General features: G+C 23.6%; 4 protein-coding genes across 9 annotated transcripts in view; 2 read left to right on the forward strand and 2 right to left on the reverse strand.

Annotated features, from left to right (window-relative positions):
* Positions 1–526: 526 nt before the first annotated feature.
* LOC112689151 (peptide methionine sulfoxide reductase MsrB) lies at positions 527–2957 on the reverse strand. Of its 2 annotated transcripts, none has more exons than XM_025562698.1 (4): positions 2527–2957; positions 2291–2463; positions 702–853; positions 527–611 (listed from the first exon to the last, which is right to left on the reverse strand). In XM_025562698.1, exons 1-3 carry the CDS (start codon positions 2697–2699, stop codon positions 711–713), a joined length of 489 nt encoding a protein of 162 aa, XP_025418483.1. In that variant the 5' UTR covers positions 2700–2957; the 3' UTR covers positions 527–611; positions 702–710. The 2 variants fall into 2 exon arrangements, with proteins under 2 accessions (XP_025418483.1, XP_025418482.1); XM_025562697.1 differs by having other exon boundaries at positions 702–889.
* Positions 2958–7952: 4995 nt separating this feature from the next.
* LOC112689161 (serine/arginine repetitive matrix protein 1-like) lies at positions 7953–20460 on the forward strand. 5 transcript variants are annotated; one of them, XM_025562716.1, is made up of 20 exons: positions 7953–8274; positions 9570–9659; positions 9743–9868; positions 9938–10108; positions 10239–10327; positions 12293–12439; positions 12535–12672; positions 12993–13150; positions 13218–13345; positions 14592–14845; positions 14930–14999; positions 15590–15682; positions 15757–15845; positions 17945–18037; positions 18124–18181; positions 18369–18638; positions 18701–18805; positions 18873–19002; positions 19517–20052; positions 20127–20207. In XM_025562716.1, the coding sequence occupies exons 1-18, from the start codon at positions 8266–8268 to the stop codon at positions 18993–18995; spliced, it is 2211 nt and encodes a 736-aa protein (XP_025418501.1). In that variant the 5' UTR covers positions 7953–8265; the 3' UTR covers positions 18996–19002; positions 19517–20052; positions 20127–20207. The 5 variants fall into 5 exon arrangements, with proteins under 5 accessions (XP_025418501.1, XP_025418500.1, XP_025418502.1 ...); XM_025562715.1 differs by having other exon boundaries at positions 19534–20052; XM_025562717.1 differs by having other exon boundaries at positions 19539–20052.
* Positions 20461–21862: 1402 nt separating this feature from the next.
* LOC112689130 lies at positions 21863–24977 on the reverse strand. The gene is made up of 10 exons (XM_025562664.1): positions 24954–24977; positions 24575–24701; positions 24189–24455; positions 23673–23815; positions 23375–23621; positions 23164–23301; positions 22862–22993; positions 22661–22796; positions 22450–22598; positions 21863–22074 (listed from the first exon to the last, which is right to left on the reverse strand). Exons 2-10 carry the CDS (start codon positions 24690–24692, stop codon positions 21881–21883), a joined length of 1524 nt encoding a protein of 507 aa, XP_025418449.1. The 5' UTR covers positions 24693–24701; positions 24954–24977; the 3' UTR covers positions 21863–21880.
* A 625-nt stretch (positions 24978–25602) lies between these two features.
* Positions 25603–27421, forward strand: part of LOC112689216 (vacuolar protein sorting-associated protein 13B-like) — a 36513-nt gene continuing 34694 nt past the window's right edge. Inside the window, exons 1-2 of the mRNA XM_025562802.1 lie at positions 25603–25800; positions 25868–26045. Coding sequence (XP_025418587.1) covers positions 25714–25800; positions 25868–26045 — 265 coding nt within the window. The 5' untranslated portion in view covers positions 25603–25713. The remainder of the gene's footprint in view (positions 25801–25867; positions 26046–27421) is intronic.

Raw genomic sequence — 27421 nt, forward strand, 5'->3', positions numbered from 1 at the left:
GCAATATATATAAGTATATATAGCTATATGTTAAGTTAATATAAATTATTGTCATGTAAATACTGTGCAATACATAAAAATTCAAAAAATTGTTTTAGATTTAATTTTTATTTTATGATCACTGAATTTGTTTTATTTAAAATATTAATTTAAAACTAAGATCTCTGACATGTTTCTTTGTTCTTGGGTGTGTGATAATTAATATATATATATATATATATATATATATATATATACTTTTTTTAGCATGTGTAACATTTGCATACCGTTTAGTGTCTTTATAATTTAGCATGTATAAATATATTCAACAAATTTGTTTTTTCTCTTGAGGAAATAATTAGAACATTATATTGTTTACAAACATTTATCAAATTCCAAATAAAAATTATCTTATAATAAACACATTTATTTTTATTTTTAATGGATGCTTATCAATTATAATTAAATTATTACACATGAGAAACATAAGTTAAATATTGAAGCTTCTACAAACAAGTTTTAACAGATAATAAAATGACTCAATCCATCTTGTTAAGAAAAATGAATGTAGTGTATTAGTATATAAGTTGAAAAACTAAAATATAAACTAATATAATAAGTTCAATTCATTTCTGAAAAAAAAATACATTAATAGTGTATAACAACAATGAATTTTGTAATAAAAAATATTTAAAATCATATTTAAGATAAACAAAAATTACCATTTACTATTATTTGTCAAGCTTTAGTGGATGAAAATTCATTGAAGCACTGTTAATACAAAATCTTCGTCCTGTTGGTGGTGGCCCGTCTTTAAAAACATGTCCTAAATGTGCATCACATTTTCCACACTGCACTTCAGTTCTTATCATACCTGGGTTGGTAATCAATAACAGCAAATTTGCTCCAACTGTATCCATCACCGTCATAAGCGACAGCATTGTTTTGTATAATTGAGGAACCAAGGAAACGCCGCCAACACCACAAATTATTACCATGGTAAAAAAAAAATTTACTAATCTAATCCAAAGCATTAATACACTGAAAAACGACTGTTTGAAACAACGGTATAATCAAAATTTAATGAAAATCAGTAGTTATGAAAGTAATTTTTTATTGTAGTTAAATGATAAAATTAACTACTAAAGAAACAAAAACATATAAAAAAAACCCAAGCTTTGTGTAGATTAATATCAATCAAGAATACAACTATTTAAATATAAATTAATCAATTTGTACTGTTATAAGAATTTTGCAATAGAAAATGCATGAATATTTCTTTTACATACTTCTATGTAAATAATTTGCATGAGCCCTAATGAAAAATGTATCATTAGATATTTAATGTAAATGAAAAGGTTTTTAATTAAAAATATGGTATAAGAAAAAAAAAAATTATATATATTTTTAGTTTCTGATGAAATCAAATTATTCGCTTTAATAAAATCATAATTTTTTATGAATATATTTATCACTAGGATCCATTTTTAATAATTTACATTTTTTTTTTTTTAAGTTTGTATTTAATAGAATCCTAACTCTTTTTAAGATTGCTATTTATTCTTTTGATTAAACTTAGAGTAAAGATATTACTTTTTTATAATATGTAGTGCTATTTTAAATTTAGTCTAGGAAAAATATTTTCTTATTGACCCTGAGAATAAAAATTATATACTTAAAAATATTTTGACTGTACACTGAATCAAAAAAATTAAAATGTTCAACATATATTACACTTTATATTTAACAGTAATCATAATTAGTAATGTAATAAATAATATTTTAAAAGAAAATAGCTACAATGTAAATTATTTCTATTAGGCATTATACTTAACATAACTCGTTTAAATAAGAAATGTTTAATTGTTGATTTTTATTTAAAATCATTTAATAATACATACAAAAAAAAAAAAAAAATTTTAACAAAATATAATACTTATATAAAACTTCTTGTTTAGTTTTAAATCATGTTCTCATATTATACCATATTTGTTTATTAACTAAAATACTAAGAAATAAAAAAAAATGAACAAAAGAAAATCTTATAGAGATATTTTCTCATGTTTAGAACAGCAATACATTATTTAGCATATTTAAATAAAAATATTTGCATTGACCAACACCAAGCTATATATAATTCACTCTTTTTATAGTAAATTAATATTAAGGAAATTTAAAATTATTTTTAAAACAAGCAATTGTAACTAGATGAAGTAAAAATGTTATTAACTAAGCAGCGTTTCCAATCTCCTGACAATACACAAAATAATCTACCAACACCATAGACGTTTTTACAATCCTTTCAACATACCATTTGAAGTATCAGAAGTTAATTTCACTTTTTTTTGATCAATAACATCATTGAACGCAGGCCAACCACAACCGGAATCAAATTTTGTTTCTGAAGTAAATAATGCTTCATTGCAAACTACACAAGTGTACAAACCAGCTTCAGTAGTTTTGTTATATTTTCCAGTAAAAGCTCTGAAATTAAATGATGCAATTTAAATACTGTGTATACACTTTCAAATGAATTTAAATAGTTACCTTTCTGTTCCTTTTTCTTGCGTAACATGATACTGAATAGGTGACAAACGTTTTTTTAAATCGGCCTTGTAATCAACAGACTCGTCTTGACTCATGGTTCTTACAATAATGTTGATTTTATTACTAAACCGTGCGATTTTAGTTAAATTCAATAATCTATTATGAAAATACATTCATAAATATCTAGGTCAACAATTATTTTTCATCAATGATTCATTAGTTTATTAATACAACACTATTCTTGCACTGGTCACTATATATAAATATAATACAGTGATGAATAGTGATTATAGTGGGTGGTCATATGGATATATGGTATTCTGATGGAATATTATCTACTTATCTATAGCTTATCATATCCAAAATGTTGTGGTAATCATGAAGACATAGAGAGAGGACAACGAACATAGCCGGCTGAAGCGAAAATATGTGATTTGTATTTATTGCATCCCAATGTATATTGGTTATACTAATCTATGTTGCATCCGCTAGAATGAGCTCCGCACAGTGGTTTTTGCATATTTACTAAATATTATTTAGTATGATCGTATTTATTGTATTTGAGAGCGTAATAATTAAACTGAACAAAATATATAACTTGGTTTTTTTGTCAAACATAAATTATTTTTTATAAATACAATAACCAATAATTATAAACTCTTAACAAATCACATTAATGATTATAAAAAAATTACATAATTTTTAAATTATTGTACTAATTTTATATTCAAATATTCAAATTTTAATTTAATTTTTTTTATTATTGTTTTTAGAACGTGGATTTGTTTCAACCTAAATAAAATTTCCTTCGAGAATAATGGACCTCTTTCCATTTTTTTTTTTTTTTTTTTAATTTTATACCTACATTAAATGTTTAATAGTAAAAATTTCATAAGTTTTTATCTGATATTAAATATATTAAAACTTTTAAATTATATGACTAAAATTCACTAATAATTATAAACGTCTGTTAAATTACATTAAAAAAAAAAAAAACCAAAGCAATTTTAAATTATTACACTCATTTAATATTCAAATATTCAAATTTTAATTAAATTGTTTGGATGTTTCTTTTTAGAACGTGGATTTTTTTTTATTTCAACCTAAATCATGTTTCCTTCGGGAGCTATGAACCCCTTTTCATTTTTTTTTTCAGTTATTTCAAAATCTTACTTCTCTAAATAATCACAATAATATGAATTTAAATAAAATAAAATATGTTCCATAATAAAATAAAACACTAACAACATACAAGATGAAATTAACTTTTTAAAACCTAACATTGTATTAAAATAACAAATTAAACCCTTCAAATCATAATTTTATCTTAAATAATTGTATAAATTTATTACATTTCAATTAAAAATGATAAAATTTGTTTCTTTTAAAATTGTAAAAAATCTTATTTTTTAAAATAATTTCTTTAGTATAATTTAGTTCTTAGTACATCTTAAAACGAGGTCATATTTAATAATATGACATTCAAAATGGTATTATTATTATGTCCCGTATTTAATGAAAATTATTTTGTTACTCAATTTTTAATATATACTTAATCATAGTAAAATCGAAATATTTTACTAAAATATGTAAATATTAATAAATAATAATCAAATATCACTAAAAAAAATCTATGGGAGGTTGAAAATCCCTTACACCCTCCCCGTAACTACGCCACTGCGAAGAATTATCGACAATACAGAGTACAGACTACAGATTATTCGAGTTATTCAAAGGTATCGATTATTCGATAGTTTTAATTATTTAGTCTTGCATAATATTATTCGATAGTATATATGAATAATCAAATAATAATCGATAGTACAAATTATTCAAGACCGCCCATCACTAAAAAATACTTTCAAAAATCAAACAGTGTTACTAGACTCATTATCAGACTTTTCGCTTTCTAAACATGAATCACAAACTAATTTCATATGATTTTTATACATAAATATATCACACTTATAGCAGGAACTTTTGGTTTTTTTCATCTTTATTTCTTTGATATATAGTACATCTTCCAAATGAGCGATTTCCTGATGAATATTCATTTTAATCTTGATAATAATTGAAATTAAGTACTTATGTGGACATTAGAAATTTGCACGGGCCGGACTAGCCCGACTCAGCCCATACCCAACCTGGCCCGTACCGGGCTTCGACCGAGCCGTGCCATAATATAAATATTGCGGATTGATTATGGGTAGAATAGTAGTATTTCTTTCTTTGGAATAGTCCGATAAAAATAAAACTACGTAAATATAACATAAGAGTACAATTCTAATGCCGATTATTGGCGTTTAAGGAAATTTTTCCAAACTGATGGAGTAGGTTTGTTATAAATCATAATAAAAATATGTCTATATTATTAGCAGAGTTGGGCAAAATTTTATCTAGATAATTATTCGAATAAAAATGTATTCGAATAATTTGGAAACAATATTATTGGAACAATTTGTGATCATAATATTATTTGAATAATTTTTAAACATAGTTATCCTATCTTAGTATTTATAGTAGTAGTTAGTACTAATTACTAAATATGTGTTATGAAATAATGATTATAATTCTTCTAGTTTGTCACTAGTACTAGTTTACTCCAGTTTCTGTACTATATTATATAGTCTCAGATATTTTGATACTATGTACTAACTACGTATGTTCAATGTTGTATTTCATATTTATAAGTTCAAATATATAGAGTTCTACACAAAAATATAAAGATACTAGATAGATATGGGCATATAGCTATAAAAATTATTTGTTTGAATTTATGATATCTAAACATCGAAGACGTGGTTTTATCAAATGTTCATCAAATGTAGATTGTCTAATGATTACTTGTGTCGTATTTGTCGCGTTAGTTCTGTGCGCGAGTCCGCGAGTGTATGAATGCGTGATAGGGTGTTTAATTTAATCTAAAATATCAATTTATTTCAATATGAATTCTGTGAATATACGTAGCGAAGATTCAAAAATTTCAACACAAGAGTCATCCGTGGATAATATTGAAGTGTCTGAAATGACGGACTTTAACTGTATGTCTATTTTAGATGGTAAGTTTTTTAAAATAAAATCCAAAATGGACAAAAATAAAGTAATTGCTACTTGCGTAACACGTGAGAGCCACACTATGTTGAAATAAAAGGGTCATTTTTTATATTTATTTTCATTTTTGCTAAAATAATTAATTGACATTTTTGTTATTATTATTTACTACTATTTATGATTGTTGTAATATTTTTACGAAATATGATTATAAAATATTATTTATATTCAAATATTATTATATACATATTTCTTTACTTTCTTATATAAATCAATATTTGTTTTTTATTATACAATATTTTTAAATTTTTCCAAAAATTATTCAAATAATTTTTTATTCGGATAATTGTGTTTGAAAATTAGTCGAATAATAATTTATTCGAATAATTGAGTTTGAAAATTAGTTGAATAATAATTTATTCGAATTATTATGTTTGAAAATTAGTCGAATAATAATTTATTCGAATAATTGTATTTGAAAATTTGACGAATAATAATTTATTCGAATAATTGTATTTGTAAATTAGTCGAATAATAATTTATTCGAATAAAATGTTATCTAAATAATCATCTAAATAAAATTTTATTCGAATAACGCCCAACTTTGATTATTAGTGTATGTGATATTTTTAATAATAGATCACTGATGAAAACAAATAATAAATATTGCAAACGGGCCCGGTCAGGTTGGACTTCAAAAAAAAAATTGAGGACCGGACTTAAGTGGGAGCATTTTGTAAGTTTAAGTTTCGGGCCGGATTGAGCCGAAAAAAAATGGCCCGTACAGATCTTTAGTGGACATCGACAGTATTGTCATTGATTAAACACTTAATCAATGGTATTGTTTATCTATCTTATAGAGTAATTACTCTATGATCTATCTCGATAAATATACTATATGGAAGTACTAAAATAGATAAGAATATATTGGAGCGCGGACTCGGCTGTAAAAACGAGCCGTCGTGTTTCACGTTACTTCCCTTCCAGTATGACAAAAATGATTATATATTATCTATGGGCTACCACCAATCTAATCATATTTATGCAGTTTAACGTTTACTTCTTCTGTTAATAGAGGAAAACTGTTTATTGTTTCAAAGGCAATTTCTTTGATTGTTCAACATTTAGAAAAAGCATTTCAAATAATTGTTGTAAAGGAAAAAAAATGTATCCTTAAATATTTTTGAGTGTGCTAAGAAAAGCATACTAACTAAAAGAAAAAATTTTTTTTTTACTGAATTCCACCCTATCAATGTTGATATTGGTACTCCTAGTCATAAATATACATTATTTAAAGCTATTCGTAGAAATTTTATTAATATAAGAATACGTCACTATCAAAAAAAGTACAATATTCGTGAAGTACAAAAAAATAAATCTTCATTAAGGATTAAACTTTCCAAATTAGTTTTATTTAAACATTTATAAATGTTTTTATGTATTAATGAACATTATGTTTGTATTAATTACCTAACTTTATATATATATATATGAACAACATTTTTATTAATGAAAAAATAAAAATGTTGTTCAAATAATTTTTTATTTTTATTTTTGATAGATATAAATTTGGGGTCCACATTAACACAAAAAAGTTGAAACAAAAATTAACGCAATACGACCATTTATCCCAAAGTTATGTTAAGTTAAAGTGTGTAGTCTTTCAATGTTATTTGTATGGAAGTTCAAATTCGTGCCATACGGTGGTGACCCCCGGCAGTTGAGACGGCCAATTTTTCGCAACATATGAACATGGACAAGTCCCATAGAGTAATATGATGAGTCTGTGTTCCAGTATATTCTTATTTATCTCAGTGTATGGAAGGTATCATCCACAGATATGTATAATAACATGCTATTATACATATCTGTGGTACCATCACATATTATATAAAAGTTTAATATAATCTGTGGTACTATGTGGCTAAATTTATGATCACTCTTATAGCAGCGTAGTGTTCAGAACACCCTGGCTACGTAAATAAAGATTAAAAGTATAAAAATCATAATAATGTAATTAAAATAAAATTATTAAAATTTACCAATAAAAATAAACTCTTAATAAGTAAAATAAAATCTAGGAAATATAACATAAAAATGTAATAATTTTTATAGTTTTATATTAGCTTATTACCATTGTCTAATTATTATTATTTTTAATGGATTTTCATTATTATTATTTTAATTTTAGTTCTTACAGTAAAATACTTAAAATGTAAACCTGATATTGCTCACACAAAAAGGGTTATTACCCGTTTATAATAAATAAATAAATAAAATTATTTACATATTGTTGTAGTGTTGGTAGCGCTGGTATCCGCATACAACAGTTTTATTTCTCCATGAATTATTTGGTGCTATAGCCTACAATAAAATAAACTGACTAAAGGCTTCACGGCTTCTCTGACTCCTACTTGGAACTATGAGTTTCCCGTATTCGCGAATCACGTTAATCCTTATTGTTTAATGTGTCATGTGATTTGTTCGATGAGAATCGATTTATTTTTTTTATGAGTTATGATGTGTTTTTCTAATGCGGTTGTACTGAACGTCATTTTAAGCGAATATTACATTTAAGTGTAACATCAACAAAGTTCGTGAATATTTATTCATAGTTATTAAATGTAATCAATAGTTTGAAAAAACAACTCGTTTATACTATTACCGTTGTTTTGAAGCCGAAGCATTATGTATACAGTAAGTTCTTTCTCATATCTGAATATCTTGGAAAACTACAAAAAACAATTAAATTAATGTTAATATTTTTGTTATGTTTGTGTATCAAAGTACGCATTTGATTTATTCAATTTACAAGCCAGTTTTCTAGTTATTTAACATTAAAATCGTGCATGTCTGAAGTATATATTCATTCAATAAGATTTTAAGTTTTTAAACAAAAATTCACCATTAATGAACCATTTTCAGTTACATTTTTAAAAAAAAACTAAATATATTAATTATTCTTATAGTTGAGGACATTTTGAATCTATATTGATAATATTTTGACAATGGATTTAAGCAAAATATTAATACTTCAACCCAATTATAAACCCCAGATTAAATAATAACTCAAAAAAACACACGTGCAATATATTATAAGTTATAGATATAATTATTATTAGTAATGTTAAAAGTAAATATAAGTTTAAGATAAAAAAATTTTCAAAAAGTTATTTCTTAATTAATTTCAAATGATTTTGGGGACCATACTTTTTTTTTTTTACATTTATTAAAATCTGCAAAATATATGTTCATTACTGTGTTCATGGTTACTATCCATGCTCATTTTTCCGAATATATGTATGTATCATAAGTAAAGACAGTATGCACATAAGCATCATATTGGACAAATGTTAATGATGATAAATAATATTAGTTAAATGATTAATGGGTGGATTATATTATAAATAGTCTTATGGAAGTAGTTGATATCATCCTAAATTTGAAAATGTTGACTTCCATGATGTCATGTATTTAAGAAAATTAATTTCTGATTCAAAAAAAGAAAGACTGATTACTTTTAATGTTAAGTCCTGATAATTTTAAAATATAGCAATATATATTTATATAATATAGGTACTTGAAATAAAATGTAATAATAAATAAAAAAATTAATAACAAAAATACTCAATTAACCGTGGTGTTCAACACTACCATTATTCAACACTACTCTACCATTATTCCAGATAATCGATGTTCTACTATACATGAATTTATGAGAAAATATATAAAACAAAGCTAATATATTTAGAACTATTTAAAATAAATTCAGTTGTTGTCATGGTTGATGAATCTTATAAAATTCTGAAAATCAAAGCTTAAGGATTGCAACTTGTATTTTAGATTCATGCTATTGAATATAAAACTAACATTATTTAACATATCAAAAAAAAATTTAAAAATTTAAACTCTGTAATAATATCTAACTGTCAATTTATTTTTCATTAATTTGGATATTAAATTTATTCTATGGCATATTATTTAATTTTAAGGGCACTAGTGCAGATCAGGATACTAGGTTCAGTGACAAGGAAAAAAAACTATTGAAACAAATGAAATTTAGTGAATCTTTAAATGCTAAGGTATTATAAAAATATATTATTTTAAATTATATATATTTTCCAAGTAACTATCTTAAAATATTTTAACAATTATACTTTTTAAGGTTGATATGAACAAAGTAAAACTAGATACTATCAAACCATGGATTGGTAAAAGAATAACTGAATTACTAGGAATGGAAGATGATGTTGTTGAAGAATTTGTAAACAATCAGTTGGAAGCAGATACTGTATAATGAGATAAATTGATTATTCTATAACTTAAATTCAATTCTAATTGAAAAATAATTTTGATTTAGTGCCCTGATCCAAGAAAAATGCAAATCAATCTTACTGGTTTTTTAAATGGAAAAAATGCTAGGGTATTTATGACAGACTTGTGGGAATTACTTATATCTGCACAAGAATCACCATCTGGTATTCCTCCTAAATTTATAGAGCAAAAGAAAGAAGAACTTAAAAAGAAAATGGTAAAAATAGTTTGTTTAGTAAATTGTTGCATCTGTATTTTTTCTTTATAAATAATTTATATCTAGTTATTTGATTATTATATAATATTTACATTTTGTGATAAATTAATGTTACTATAATAAATTATAGGAAGATCAAGAGCGTGTTGGAGATATGCTTAAGAAGTTTGAAAAAGACAAAGAAGATAGAGAAAAAGAAAGGAAGAAAGAACGAGAAAGGTAATATTTTTACTTTATGTTTAGTAACTGTCAATACTTGTAAAAAAAAAAATGTTCAAACATAAAAACCTTTTAAAAATATGACTAATTCAATTAATTAATATTAGGGTGCATAAATTAATCTTAAATTAGTATATAGTTCAAAGAACATAAATCATTGGATGGAAATATATAACATCCAATTTCCTACTTAGAATGTATGGTGCATAAATCATTTCATTCTATTTTATAATTCATAATTATTTTTAGTATAAAAAATATCTAATAATTAATATATTTTTTATTTATATAGTTTAAAATTTATTGTAGCTCTAATATTTTATGGCTATGCTAAATAGTAATACATTTTTTAATTCTGCATTTTTTTGAATTTTAAGTATAATAACTTTTGTCTTTAAGTCCAAATGTTGTTGAATCTGGTAAAATAATGGAAATAAATAATGAAAAATACATATAAAGAAAATATATAATATTATTGCTTTTATCTGAAAATTTCATTGTCAATGATTTAAAGTGTATTGAAGAACAGTAGTATTTTTTTGTCTGATTAGCTACCGGAGAATAAATAACTGAGATTTTAATAAAGCTTAATTTCAGACAAGCAGAAACTTTGTTTATCTTATTATAAATATTATTTTAATAACATTTGGATCCACAATGTGTTTCACTCTAGTGGTTGCCTAAAATATTTCTGTATGGTGACGTCTGATTAATGAAATGGGGTTTTTTTGGAGATGATAGAAAACACTAAAATACTTTTTTTTATGACAACCTCATCAGTATGTGCATGCATAACACAACTTGCATTTTTTTTTTTTTTTTTTATGGTAACCATTATTTTTTATTGTACCTTTTTAACCCAGCGTTAGTTGTGCTATGGTCAAAATGACCGCACTTTTTTTACATGTTTAATAAAACATTTATGTTTTATATTTTAACCTTTGATACTCTATATACCTTTCAATAATGTTATTAAAAATGATATTATAATATTCCAAGTATACTTAATTTCGTATATATAGAATAAATTAAGATTAATGTGGTATATCATTAATAGCGGTTATTTTGACCAAATCGCGACTAGTGATGTTATTATTTTTATTATTACAACTAAAATTGCCGGTTAGGTTATTATTAAACTAACATTTCTGGACTTTATTTATATTATTATTTATTTTATTTACTAATTTAAGTTACTCATACATATATAATATACAGTATACAAATTTAAATAAAACTCGTACATTGCTTTTTTAAATTAGCTACCCAATTTATATGTAAGGAAGTAACTATCAGTTTTGATTTTTTTTGCTTTGTAAATAAAATTATAATTTATTAAAGTTGTATGAAAATTAATTTGTCTTAATAAAATTACTAAACGTGTATGAAACAACGTTTTTTATAATTATATTCTAGAAAATTATAACACGGTCAAAAGGACCGCGGTGCGACGAATGACGTAATATACACAAGTGCGACTAACACCAGGTTAACACTAGATTCTTATAGATCTAATTTTTTTATAATTAAACTATTTCTTATCTCAAATAGTTGAAATAAAACAACAATTTGCTCAACTTATGACAATTTCAAAATTTTTGTATTTTGTTATTATCAAATTATTTATGATTGAAAACAGTAAGATGAAAAAGAAATTGTAAAGGTTATTTATATTCAGTTAGAGTTAAAATTTTATTTTTATTTTAAACAAATTATGATTCAAATTATTCATTATATTTTATGAATTGTTTGAAGTTTTGTCCATTATGTTGGTTGTGATCATGCTTTGAAATATCATATAACTTCATCTTGAGTAGCAGCTGTAGTCTGTTGAAATGGTTAGTTAGTTAGTTAGAAAAGGTTATGAGAATCATCAAAAATTTCTAAATTACATTAACTTATGTACTTTTACTAACAAAAATGGTCAACATTTTTTAGACATGGTTGTATTTTAAATTTTTGTAGAAGGAAAAGTCGCAGTAGGTCACATACACGAGATCGACGTAGCAGGTCAAGAGATCGTCATCGTGATAAGCGTGATAAAGAAAGAGAAAAAGATAAATATAAAGACCACGATTCAGACAAAGCACGAGAAAAACATACTAAAAGAGAGTAAGTATTAATTTAATTTCTATCTAAATTGAAAAAGGTTTTATACGAATATCTATTTATGAATTTTGGACTATTTTTAATTTATATTTATTTAGTTCTCGCTCAAAATCTAAAGGAAAACTTGTTAGTAATGGACATACGTCTCCGGCTAAAAAAGAAAAAAGTCATAGTTGCTCACCTAAAAATGATGTTACTGTGGTAAACGAAGAAAAAATAAATAATTCAAAGACCTCGTAAGTTTATTAATTAGATAATTTAACTATCTAAGAAATATTTAATTTATATAAATATAATTTATTAAAATGCTTATTTCATTCAAATTAGATATATCCAAAACATACTCCAATTATCTATTTCATTTATTTTCAATTTTTAATATGTTAAGTTTTTAACTGTTTAAAACATGTATATTGAATATAAGCAATTATGTTTAAAACAGTTTAATTTTAATAATTAAAATATTTACATGATTCTACAATACATGAAATTAAAAATGATGGTCATTAAAGAATTAAAATTATAGTCAAGTATTAAATACCTGTTTATTTCACAGAGTTTCTCCATTAAAAGATAAAGTTGTTGATACTTACAACAAATCAAAACCTAAAGAACGATCTTCATCTAGAGATACTAGTAAACATAGAGAGAAAAAACGGCGTTCTTCTTCATCAAGCCATAGTTCTTCTTCATCAAATTCTTCTCCTAGCCCTGGTATTTATCTGCTATATATATGGGTTAAACTTATAAGATGACTATAAAAGATTTTTTTTTTTTTTAGATCGTAAAAAAGATAATTTTGAAATTCAGAAAAAGGAAAATAGTATTCAGAAAAAAAGGCAGTATCGAACAAATAAAGATGACTCATCAGCTAGTGAATCAGATAAGGATAAATCCTCAGATAGAAGGGTAATTTCATGTCTTAACTAGAAAACTTAAAGTAAAATTACTTGAAGTTAAATTATCATTGATTTTCTAATACAGTAGAAACTCGATCAACTGTCATTGTTGAAACTTCCCTATTAGGTTAACAGAAAATTGTTTTTTTTTTTATTTTTATGCTCAAGCTTTTTTAGCTGAAATATTTATATTTTATGTAGCACTAAGACTGTCTTACACTCGTTAGTCACTGATTTAATCAATAAAAAATAATTCAATTTGTTCATTCATGTGATGTTTTTCGCATATGTTGGATATTAGAAAAAAATTGTATACGCTTGATAGGAGCCACTACAAGTTTGTGACTGCATCATTAACGATAGCGATGAAGGATAATAGAGGGTGATGGTTAATTGAGTTTCTACTGTATATAATTGAATTTATTTTAATAATTTAAATTCTATTGTAAAATGAAATAATTTGAGTTTTTATATTTTCTTAAATTTTTTAATTATGGGTATAATAATTGTTTTGGAAATTAGATCTAATTGAAATTTCAAATTTGGGTCATCTTTTTCTTTTAAAAAGGTTTATAATGTATAATATTAATATAGTTAAAAATTAAAAACATCAATTATTTAAAAATGTTACTATAATTAATTGGAAATCAATTTAAATAAATCTTTTAATAATTTGTAGCATTTTAATATATCATGAGCTCAATTTTGAACTCTATCAGCATCTAGTTTGATTAATTTTTTTTAACAAGCTCATATATTAAGTTCAACTATTTTGATTTATTATTTATTCAGTTATTTAATTAAAATTCTTAATGATGATTTTGTGGTCTGACCCGAAGTATTAGAAAAACTAATAAACATTAAACATGACAGTTTTATTTAGTATTTATATGTAGTTAAAATAAAATAAGTTTCTATTGATTTTTGTACTAAATAATAAATATTGAAATTTAATATCTGTATCTCTAAAATTATCAATTATTTTCCATATGTACTTGATTTAGTTGAATAGTGTCCTCTTTTATATGAGCTCTGTGATAAAACTACTTTGATTTATTTTTTTTTTTTTTTTGCAGCTGAATATATTTTTAAACACTAAACAATAGTAATGAATTTTCTGTTAGATAAAAACCTTGTTTAACTTATCAATAATATATAATCTATATTGTTTCATTACCAAGTGTTAAAATTATATGGCATTCAATTAATATGCTTTTCTAAAGAATATATAATATAGATTTAATTTATATTTGTAGGATCGACGAGACCGTTCCACTTCTCGTTCAAGACGTCCATCTAGGCGTGGTTTTAGTCGTAGTCGATATCGTGAAAAAAGTCGTGATCGATATTATAGAGATAGGGAAAGAGAACGTGCTAGAGAAAGAGAACGTAATCGTCGTGATCGTGAACGGGATCGCAGAGAACGAGGTAGAGTAATTCGTGAAAGAGAACGTGAACGTGATAGACGTAGGCAAAGGGAAAGAGAAGAAAAATCATCACCCAGAAAAAGGTAATTTAATATGCTTATACTTGTAATAACAAATTTTTTAATGACATTTTTCTAAAATTGAAATTGATTTTATTTTGTGGTTAGGAAATCAAGAAGTCCTGAAAGGAAATCCAGATCAGGTAGCAGGCGCTCAAGAAGTCGTTCAAAATCTAGAGTATGTAGTAGTATTTGATAATCACTCCCTTAAATTATGTATAGTATTGCTTGTAGTTTTATTTATTTATAAATGTTAAACCTAATATTATTGATTTTAACAAGTAATCAAAGTAACAAATATTATTATGCTTTAAATTTTAACTACATCAAATTATAAAGTCTATTTATGTCTATATATTATTATTTTTTAAATTTTTGAAGGATAACATTGACAACTAAGCCTATTAACTCTCTTCCTCTGTTAATGATTTTGGAACAGTAGTTGGTAGATTTAATTTTTAGAATTTAGTTTCGAGATGATGGTGGTTGTTGAAGGCTAAGAAGACAGACAGAAGGCAAAGTTCTAGCAATTGTTCTATCATAGCATTCTTGTCATGCTCGACCACAATGATTTGTTTATTATGTAATATTATTTATTGCATACAATTAATTTTTATTACTTAAATTTATTTTCTGTTTGATTAATCTTATTTTTGATACATTTTTTATCTATTGTTTTTTTAGTATAATAATTATGACATCTATTTGTAAATTTATTTAATTTTGATATTTTAAGAAATAATTAGTTATTTAAAATTTATAATTTAGAGGAGACGAAGTGGAAAATCACGTAGCAAAGAACGTGTTATTAAAGATTCAAGAACAGTTTCCCCAGTAAAAAAAGAAAACACTAAGACCAAGGTATTTGCTAATATTTAAATTTGGTAATGTAATAAATGATTTGTTCAAATAAAAATAATTTAACTTTAATCCAGCAGGTATCTCAAGAAAGTTTATCTAGAACCCCTTCACCTTTTAAGAAAGTTGAAGACAAACTAGATCGTAAATCAATTAAAGAAAGACTGTGAGTATAACATACCTTTTTTACTTAAACTATTAAGTTTTTTTATTTTTTGATAACTTTTACATGTATAAAAGTATACATAACTACTCTTTAACAAGAAAACTCAAGGCTATTGTACATATAGTACACTCTGCATTACTCTTTGCATATACAATAACCTACTATTATTTATCACTAGGGAATGGATTTACATTCACAAAAGATCTTCAAATAATGCTGTAATATGTTACAAAATATACACTTATATTAAATCATATATATATATATATATTTTAATTATATAAAATTTCACAAATATTATAATACAAAATTGAACCGTCTGTTTTAAAAATATCTTAATGCTCGTTTATGTCTGTGTCTGTCTTTGTCTGTAAATGACTCTTAATTAGTATTTTTACTTTAGGCATTTTAAAATTACAAACGAATAAAAAATAAAAATCACTAGACACAAAAACTGACAGTCTTATTTGTAAAAATATACTCATGAATACACACACTGACTGATTGGTTTCCATCTAGTTCAAGTGTTTAACTCTATCATATGAATTTATCTATATTAATATAATTTGTATATACTCATATGTTGCATACGAGTATGTAATTTTATTTTTGGCTATAATGACCAGTCTTCATTTTATCTATATGGTTGTAAACTTTAAAATATAGGTAAAACAAATATATGTGCTATAAATAAAAATATGTACTATAAAACTGCAAATATGCAAAATAAGGTGAAAACATTAAAATTTGCAAAATAAAATTAATGTTATTTTCATGAAAATGATCTAAATCGGAGACAACTCATCAGATTTCAAAAACTTGATCAAATATATACATGCTTTAGCATATAAATCCGTTCCTTACTTATCACTATTAGAAATATATTGAGAAATACTTAGATTTAAACTTGTTTTGTTTGACGTATCTAAGCACTTACAGTAAGTTAAAAAGATTTTATCTTTGAGGACAATCGTTGATTAGTATTTTTAGATGTGTGAAGAGCAATAAAATAGTCCTTGTGGAATTTAATTTTAAAACTAAATTATAATTTACGAAATGAAGGGCTATATGTCTGAAATGGTATAACACTTAATTATTCTTATACCTCTAGTTCTAGTCCCTATTGCTAATAATAACCTGTATGTATATATGTATACCAAACCTTTAATCTACATTTGCATAAACAATGTTAAATGTGGTATACATTAATAACTTATATCTTAAAGTGTATAAAGTATCTAAATTACAATTATATAAGTATGTTACAATATTATAATTGCTCATTATGCCGTGTCGACATATAAGAAGTTTGTACATGTACTGATGGGTTAAAGGGTAGTTAGGCATTTAACATGTATAGATATTTCCATAATCAAGTATTTTATGTTATAAATCCATTATATAATACTGTTAATACATGATTGCATTACAGTATTCTTGTTTATTATATGAAAAACATATATAAATTTTCACTGATGTGGTGAGAGTCATCATTAAGGCTCATAACTTATAGCTCTTAAAATGTTAGTTATAAGTGTTATAATATGCTCATAAAAATAGTCATAGAAATGCTTGAGTATGCACTGAAAATACAGAAATATGCGAGAGAGAGAAAAAATGTCAAACTCATTATAATTATTAAAATACTATTTTTATTAATTAAAAAAAAAACTTATTATTAAAATACTGATTGCGTCAATATATGATATAAATAAATATATAATTTAAACCAAAATAGAAGTATTAATTTATTAAATATTATAAGTATAAATAATTAGGTACTACTATAATTACTTGTTATTGTTAAGAAAATATGTTTTAAATGCTACAGAATGAAAAATGACTCTAAAAAGCGATATAGCAAATAAAAAATTTCTTAATATGCAAAAATATGCAACATACAATTTGTTGTGTATTTAGCTTCTTGATTATCTGAAACAAATGTATAGCTCACTTAGGTATCTAGGACCTCTAAAAAAAAAAAAAAAATGAATAAATAGTACAAGTTATGAGCCCTGGTCATCACTATTATATTAAGACTAATCTAAAAGTCTTTTTTTTAACTGTTTGGTAATAGTTCTTTTAATTTTTATTTTTAGAGGTGTTAGGGATGATCAATCATCTAAAACTTCTCTGCGACAAAGATCAGGGCGTTCTCCTTCATCAGAAAAAAAAAGTAGCAATGATAAAAAGTAATTTTGATATTATTTCACTTACATATTAAATGTGCTTAATCATGAAAAATATTTTATTTTAACATTTTACATACTTATTTTAGGAATTTATCGAGTTCTAGGCGCAAATCGCCATCTCCTGTTTCTAAGAAAAAAGAAGAAGTGAGTGTTATTTTGATTTATTAACCTCATAGAACTTTTTATAAAGAACATGTAAGTGAACATATGTTCTTTATAAAAAGTTCTATATTTAGTTTTGATTAATTAATTTTCATAATATTTAAATAAGTAAATAAATTATTTATAGATTCAATCTGTTTAAAATTTACTTATATTTTATATACTTTAGGAAAAACCTGAAAAAAATAAAAAAGTATTAAAAAAACGTGAATCATCACTATCTGATGCTGAAAAATCCAAGTCAAAGAGAAAGGATGAATCAAGTTCATCTGATGAATCTATAAAAAAGACTAAAAAAAAGAACAAAAGAGATTCTAGCTCCGAAAATGAAAAAATTAGAACTAAAAAACGAAAACTCAAAGAATCCACATCATCTGAAGATGATGAATCAAAGAAAAAAAAGAAACGTAAAAAGAGATCATCCAGCTCAAGTTCAGATGTATGTCATTTAATTTTTTTTATTTTTATTTCTATGTTAATGGAATTTTTATTCATGTGTAGGAGAGTGATGGAGATGATAAAAAAAAGAAAAAAGATAAGAAACATAAGAAACATAAGAAGCATAAGAAACATAAGAAGCACAAGAAACGCAAAGCTGAAGGAAGTGTAAATACATATAACAAATCAGTTATAACAGTTTCAATTTTAATTTATATTTTGTATTACTTACTAGGGTTCTGATGTCAAATCAGGAGATGAATCAGAACAACGTTTACGAGAAAAAGCACTGCGTTCCATGAAAAAGAAAAATCAGGCTAAACATGAAGGTACCCCGAATAGCATTAGCAGTGATTAACAAAGAGGTTAGTTAATTCTGAGAAAGAAACCTTTTTTTAATATAGTAAATATTTCAATAATTATGTTTAAGACTATTTATACTTGCATGTTTAAAAAAAATCAGCGTTTAATCTGTTGAAATTTAATAATACTGAGAAAAAATGAAAATAATAAATGAGTAGTCTTATTTAAACAAATTGAATTCTGTATATTTATAATACATTTTATCTTAAGTATTTTTTATTATTACCTTATTACTATTTTAGAATTCAGTTAAATTAAAAATATTAACTAAACACATTATATTCAAAGAATTTAGATTTCTACTGATAATTAACAAACATTTATATATATATATGCATCTCTATATCTACTTATATTTTATGAAATAAGTGACTGGGTGCCCACAATACCTTTGTATTTAAGTGTTATATGTTTTTTATTTATTAACTGCTTTAGTTTGAATAAATAATATTTAAGGGTGAGATATTCTCTTCTTTTTTTTTTTTTTTTTTGTCACATTGACCGTTGTAATTCTAGCAACGAGAATTTGACAGGTTAGCCTACTGTCCAGTCATCAAGGCTGCCGACTTGTTGGCAGAATTATACTTGCATCATTTTCATAGCGCTGTTTGATCGTTTTTGAAGCCCCTTCGTTTGTTTTCTTTCTATCAACATTTTTAATCTACAACTACAATACTTCTATCAACATTCGATTTTCATTTCTGCTATCAACATAATCTACAATCAACATATCTTCAATCAACATAACTTCTATCAACGTATCTGCAATCAACATAACTTCTATCAACATAGACGCCTACAATCAACATAACCTTTGTCAATCATCTGTACTACAACTAACATTACTTCTATCAATATATCTGTACTGCAATCAATAATACTATTGTCAAAGAATCCAGAACTCAAACATAATTGAATGAGTTACACATAATCAATTCCTTGAAACAAGATCGTATTCACAGTGTGATGGTACTCAACCTGTATTACTGTGTAAAATCAGGAAAAAGATATATGAAAATGTGTATACCTCAACCAATATCTATTTTGCTTTGGTATGCATCATTTATGTATGAGTATTTCATTATAATCTAGTATTATAATGAATCTCTTTTTTTTTTTTTTCTAGTATTTATACAATACCTGAGTTAGCTGATTGAAACTATATCTAGACATTAGCACCGATTGAAAATCCACGCTGATCTAAGTTTTTAACTTATGCCAAATATACTTTAAATTTATATAATATAATCTAAATTTGTCTTGATTTTTTTATTTTTTTTTGAGAAAATCTAAATAACTAAATTTTGTTTCAGGTAGTTTCACTGATTAAGAAGAATTTGAAGTATCAGTTAACCAAGAACACAATGAAATTTTCTTTTTAATTTTTAACATTATTGAAATTATTTTTAAAGTAACTACATAATACGATAAACCTGTGTAAATATTATGCATTTATAACATTTTCAGTTTGAATTTATTTTATGTAATAAAAATAATATTCTATTTCTATTGTATAATTTTTAGATTTTGAATTTTTTTTTATTATGTAACGCACACTATAAAAAAAAATTAGATTCCATGATTTATTATTATTAGCTACGGTCTACAATAAAATGTTTTAAAATATAACCTTTAATTGTGTTATTTAAAAAACACATTTAAATTATAATTTTATCTGATCATTAATTTAAATAATTTGATAAATGTTCTACATTTGAATAAAAAGTAATAGAACAGAATTGTTAATGCATTTTTTTTATATTTGTACCGTTAAATTTAAAAAGTGCTTAATGATTTCAAGTTGAATATAACAAAAATTATATAAATGGCTAAAGCTCTCAATTGGATGCGATACACGGTTTGGTGAAAATGATTAAAAACTTTTCTAAATAAAAGAGATTGTTTTTTAACTAAAAATATGAATAAATAGATGTTTTATTTAAAATAATCTTTAAATTTAATTTTTATTTTTAATAGTTAAACATATATGTATGAGAAACTTTAATATACTTTCAAGAGTATTTATCAAAGTAATATAATTTTATTGATATATTACAAAAAAAAAAAAAAAAATACTCAAATAAAAATAAATACTAGAATTTGATTAATCTTAATCTTTTGCAAAATTGTTTGGTCTTCTACACACGGAGCTATTCAAAAGAAACTAAACTAGTTCGTGATATAAATTACTTATCGATTACTAATGTATTGGTGACTGAGATCTGCACATGAGTCTACTGAAAAGTGATCAAAATAACTAGTTTATTCTATTGAGTTATAAAAGTAGGACATGCATTCTTTAACATCAGGGATGAAGAAACGATTGCATAATACAATGATCAAAAAAATTTTCCTGCTTAATTCTATGCAACTTCCGTCTTACCTTTCCTAGAATAGACAGAAATAGTAAAATAGTATGAAATGAGATATTTCTCTACTTCTATCAAATTTACGTTAGTTGTTTATCCATTTATTTTTCTAATATTTATCTTTAACAGAAGATAAATAGAAAAAATGAATTTTAAAAATTCATTCAATTTGGCATGAGTATATGACGCAACTTGAAAAAGACTATAGTTGAATCACTTGAAACTGATCACTACAGCTTCAATAACTAATTTGTAAACAGTAACACTGTATGTTGTGTTCCATTGAATAACATATGTTAAGACTCAAATTGGACTGGTTAGTGATTTGCGTCAGTAATAAGTTTCTAATGAGCAGCTCCATGTGTAGGTGGCCTAACACTAATATAAATTGCTTATTTAAAATATATTTTCTATGAAGAATATTTTTAATTTAAATCCATTAGTTTCATGAAAAAATATTTTAACAAATAATTCAAAGAATATTAATACAGTATTTTGACTAATTTGAAATTTAATTAATTATTTGTAAATTATCTTCAACAGATTGTGTAACATCAAATTCTTCAGATATATATTCATCAATACAATAAAGTAATTTTTTAGCTTTTAAGCTTATATCTTCATCATCACTACTGCAATATGTTGTCACTTGTTTGATAAAAGTTGAATTTTTGTACAAAAGTAGTTGTCTTTGATTGATACCTCCTAAAAAAAAAAATTTAAAATCCTCCATGTATATTCAAATAATTAAATATTTTTGTTTAGTATATTTAATGAATTTTCAACCAAAATTATAACCTCAACATAAGCCTAATATGAGCCTATTATGGTATAGTATTTATATGATATAAGTTGAATGTAGAGACATTGGTGGTTTCTTCTCTTTATCCAAAAATCAAAACCAGGTTCAACCAATTATTCCCACTCAACAATGATATTATGATTATGATTTTTAAACTTACAATTTAATATAAAATTGAGTCAATATTAAAATTTGATAAATAAAGTACACACAATATGATTATTTATATTAATTAAGAATTGAACATTTTTACTTCACTAAGAAATAAATGAGTTAACCTTTTTGAATTATGCATCCAATTACATCCAAACTTTTCATAATTATTGGATTAAAAGTAGTGTGATTTAAAACTTCAATAGTAGATTTAATTAATTTATTTTGATCATTTTCTTCCATAAATTCAAAATTTGTTACATACAAGATATTTCTAAAAAAATCAAACGTTTAATTAAGCTTATAATAATATAAATAGCTTATTTATAAACTTACTTAAACATACAAAGTATAGATACTTCCATCAATGAATTTCTATCACTAACTGATTTCTCCAAAGTATTTATAAAACATGATATATGTTTTAGAATAACTTTAGCTGGAATTTTACCTATATTATTTGATTCATATTCTGAAATTTTATATATTTTAATTAAATAATATACCAGTCAAATTGAAAACCAAAAGAACACTTACTAAATCTACTAAAATTTCCTAAAGATCTTACTGCAGACAATTTAATATATAAGTTATTAGAATGGACTTTTAAAAGTAGCCATTCCACTAAATATATAACTTCTGCTTGTTTATCATTATCCATAGAATTGTCTAAAAAATGTAAAAATAAATATTTTTTAATTTATTATAATATGGCTATTGGTGATTTTACTCTCTGGGCAGGGTGACCGCCGAGAAAAATACTGCCACCCAACCAAACCGATAAAAAACTTTATGATCTCAGTAGATAAGTAAATAAATTAATAATTAATTACCCTTACCATCATTGGAAAGTAAAATTATGATATCACAAATTTTTTTAACAATACATTTGGCTTCTTCTTCTTGATTTTTTTCATATTCATCTAATATTAGTACTAAAGCTTTATGTTTTTTTTTTAATATCCAACTATATACATCTAAAATTATGAATAATTATTTTTTTTGATATGAATATGAATATTTATATTATTAAAAACTATTAGTATTTACTATAGGTTTTAGAAACTTGTTTTATAAATTTCACACAAATAGAAGTAATATTGAGATGCATATAATATTTATCCAATAAATTATCAATAAAAGAACATTTTTCATAATCTGTTATTTTTCTGATATTAGAAGATTTTCTGACAATATTAATCATTATTGATGACAAATTAATATATAATTTAAAATTATTATTATTGATGTATTTGATACCCAAAGCATTCAATTCTTCGATCATATCATCTGGAAACTGAAAAAAAATTAATTTTAAAATATAACTACATACATCAACCATATAAACCTTGTAACTATAACCATCCAAATGAGTTAAATTCAATAATAATCCAATAAGGACAGATAGAAGGCTTTCTTCTGAAATTGTTTTTATAACTTTCATTGTAATTATCAGACATCCTTCTTTTAATGCATGCTTGGTATTTTCTTCTATAAAATTAAATCATTATGTTTTTAATTAAGTATTTAAGTAATATTTAATTTAAACTTCAATAAAATTAGAAATCTAGATAAACTAGTTTATTCAGTTCAAACCACGTAACTTTAAATATCAACTTCAATTTAGATTAATCTAGTCTTTTTACTCACTTAATTATTGTTTATGTTTCAGATTTTAAACTAAAAAATTAGAAAATTTGTAAACATTAAAAAAGTAAAGTTTGATTTAAAAAAGAATTTAATATATTAGTTAAGATGTGTTCATATTACAAATAATTTTAAAATTTAGTGTAACATGAAACTAGAGTTTGACCCATACTTAGGTACTATAACTATAATTTAACATATAAATATTATTCATTACCATGATAATAACAAAGATTTCCAATAGCACGACATGTTTGAAGAAAACATTCTTGAATATATTTGTCTTTGACTGAACGATTTATTAACGATTTAAATATATTCACAGTAGATATTATTATTTTTTGACCGAAATACTGTCTAGCTAATTCATCTGTACTTAATGATGCAATTACATTACAAGCTGCCGCTATAACTTGATCATTATAAATATTTAGTGATAAAGGCAAATATTTTATTAATTTTTCGTAATCTTTTTCTCTTAAACCTAAAATATCATTAAATGTACATAACATATATATATATATATAAATATATTCATTTATGTAATCCAAATATATCTAATATTCAATAAACTAGAATTATAATTTATTTTTATATACTTACATTTTGGATCAAGTTTAGATAATTCATTTAACAAATGAGTAATATCATCAGTAATTTCATTTACTTGTTCGTTTTTAATATTTGTAATAAAAAACTCAAAATAAGCAATTTTTTCCATTTCAAAATTCTAAGTGTTCATAAAACAAAAAGAATATTATTTATTGTAATATTTATTTGAACTGTTCATTTCTATATAACTAATTTAATATAAACTAATAATTATACCAATATGGTCTGTATAATTATGTCAATATAATTAAATTACATTCTTATATATGTACACAAATCTTATGTTTAATTAAATATATAATGATTTCTATATAAAGTATAACTATATAACTTAATAAATTTAATAAATGAATATAAATTATATAATTACTTTATTTTGAATAATTTACTGAATTCTCTAAGTACAAAAGAAGAAAATATTTAAACATTTGTTGAAATCACAGTTTTAAATAAAAAAAACTTTAAAAACAAGTATTTGACAACTAATATAGTCTTTAATTGGTTCCAAATTGGTTCAACAACAAAACATTAAATCCTTAAGAACCTCTTGATAAAACTTACAGTTATATGTATTATCATAAAATGTTTATGTTTATGATTATCATAAAATTATAAGTAGTAAATTGATATAATATAATTAATTGCCGATATGATATTGAAAAAAAGATACTTTGTGGATTTATCATGTTATCAAATACTTGGCGTTCAAATTTGTTTATTCAGAAACTTATCATCATCAAAATAATATTATCAATTATTTCAACAGCAATAAAATCACATAGGTATAACTATCTAGATAAAGAATAAACATATAAGTAAAATATTAATTGATTATTCTTTATGGGTATAACCACAAAATATAATATTATAGCTATAGTATAGTATAACTTGAAAATACATATCATGTTAGATACATTATAGATAATTACACTTATAACCATTGACTTTTAAATCCTAAAAAAAATCATATACAATCATGCTTAATGTGATAAGCTATCAGTTTTATCCGTTTAATGTTTATTGTTTGTAAGTCGTCAAACTATGTACACGTAGAAAATTATATTTATTTGAACAAAATGTTTTTCCTCTGTTTTTATTATTATGAAATTATTGTGTAGGATAAATTAATAATGTTTAGAATCGAATCATATATTACATCGATTATACTGAGTTACGTTGAAAAATATGTGAAAAATTTAAGGCGTCAAGATGCTCAAGTATATTTAATTATATTATATTCATAATTATTAATATTGAATATATTAAAATTTAACATAATTGTAGGTGTCATTATGGGATGGCGAAGGTCTATTTCAAAATCTGGAGCTGGACTTAGATGTTTTAGAAAAAGAGTTAAATTTACCTTTTATTGTGTTAAGTGGTCATATAAATCAATTGTTAATTCGAGTTCCATGGACTAAATTAGGATCTGAAGCAGTTAAAATTACTATTGACACAATCGGTAAGAATAAAATATGTTTATAAGTTTAGTAGGACCTAAATAAATAATTAAAAGCCATTTTTATTTTCTAAAATTTAATACAAAATAAAAATGGAAAATATATCAATAAGTTATTATTGATTAATTAAGATTATAAACTTAAAAATATTGTAAATATATTAACATTTATCAAATATGACAATTATTCAATGGTTAACTCATTTTTACAAAATTTAGATACTGATTCTCCTTATTGATAATAAATTAATATATATCACTATGAAAATTTGATAATTTTTATATACTTAATACTGTTTTTATAAATTATTTTTTAAGAAAGTATTTTCTTATTAGGTCTGTTTGCTCTTATTTTAAAACATTTTATAAAATCTAAATTTATCATCATAAATTATTTAATAATCTTAATCATAAAATTTATTAAATTCCAGATTTTACAAAATTTGTTGAATTTATACATATTTTGTGAATTCTTTTTATTAGAAATATAACTTAGGTACAAGGCTGGGCAAGTTAACGATTTTTTTTTAATCAAGTTAAGTTATTTTAAAATAATAAAGTTAAATTGCATTAAAAATTACTAATATTTTTTCATTAACACGTTAAGTTAAAAGTTAAATTTGAAGATAAAAAATGACTTAACTTAGTTTAAAGTTAAAATTTTCTGATTTGCAAAACTAAAAAATTGCACACATAATATTAGTATTTTTAGACTCAAGAAAATTACTGGGCAAATTTAAAATGATACAATATTTATACAAGTATTAAATAGCTAATTAATAACTATTAATAGGTAATTAATTAATAAAGAAATAATAAACTTTCACAGAAATATAATAAGCTAATAAAGTAATAAACTAATAACAATATGTTATAAATCCTAACAAGATGTGAAGACCACATTCTAGTTGAATAATGAAATTAAATTGGAAATTATACCACAGTTCTTTTGTGATTAATCCCCCATTGACACTCGCTCTCATGGTATTTACTATTTTCACAGAATATTCTTAGGATTTTCATGGGTTTATAGTGTATATACAATAACAATGTTATAAAAATATAATATTAAAATATAGCCCATATAATGACTATTAAAGTTATTTTTCATATTATTTTCGTCTACAGGAAATTCATATTAAAATAGTAAATTATAAATATACTAAAAACCTCAATTAATAATTTGCATTATTCTTTGCACTAAAATTAATTTAATTTAGATACTTTTAAATAAAATTAACTTAAAGTTAACACATTAATCTTAAAAAAAAGTAACTTATTAAGTTAAAAATTGATTTGTAAAAAAATTAATGAGTTAACTAACTTAATTAAAATTAACTTAACGTTTTATTTTAATTTAACTTTTGACTTGTTAATGC

The sequence above is a fragment of the Sipha flava genome, unplaced genomic scaffold (genome assembly GCF_003268045.1).
Source record: "Sipha flava isolate LNK unplaced genomic scaffold, YSA_version1 42_pilon_pilon, whole genome shotgun sequence".
NCBI lineage: Eukaryota > Metazoa > Arthropoda > Insecta > Hemiptera > Aphididae > Sipha > Sipha flava.

Bases quoted from the DNA above. Each gene is read 5' to 3' on its own strand.
- LOC112689151 (XM_025562697.1), bottom strand. From the start codon at position 2,699: ATGTATTTTCATAATAGATTATTGAATTTAACTAAAATCGCACGGTTT. The intron at 2,464-2,526 runs GTAACTATTTAA...ATTTAATTTCAG, and splicing joins CAAGAAAAAGGAACAGAAAG to AGCTTTTACTGGAAAATATA. The intron at 890-2,290 runs GTATGTTGAAAG...TGATGGATACAG, and splicing joins AACTTCTGATACTTCAAATG to TTGGAGCAAATTTGCTGTTA.
- LOC112689161 (XM_025562718.1), top strand. The intron at 9,869-9,937 runs GTATAATGAGAT...ATTTTGATTTAG, and splicing joins ATCAGTTGGAAGCAGATACT to TGCCCTGATCCAAGAAAAAT. The intron at 18,639-18,700 runs GTATGTCATTTA...ATTCATGTGTAG, and splicing joins CATCCAGCTCAAGTTCAGAT to GAGAGTGATGGAGATGATAA.
- LOC112689130 (XM_025562664.1), bottom strand. From the start codon at position 24,692: ATGGAAAAAATTGCTTATTTTGAGTTTTTTATTACAAATATTAAAAAC. The intron at 22,797-22,861 runs GTAAGTGTTCTT...ATAAAATTTCAG, and splicing joins AGGAAATTTTAGTAGATTTA to AATATGAATCAAATAATATA. The intron at 22,599-22,660 runs GTAAGTTTATAA...TGATTTTTTTAG, and splicing joins TCTATACTTTGTATGTTTAA to AAATATCTTGTATGTAACAA.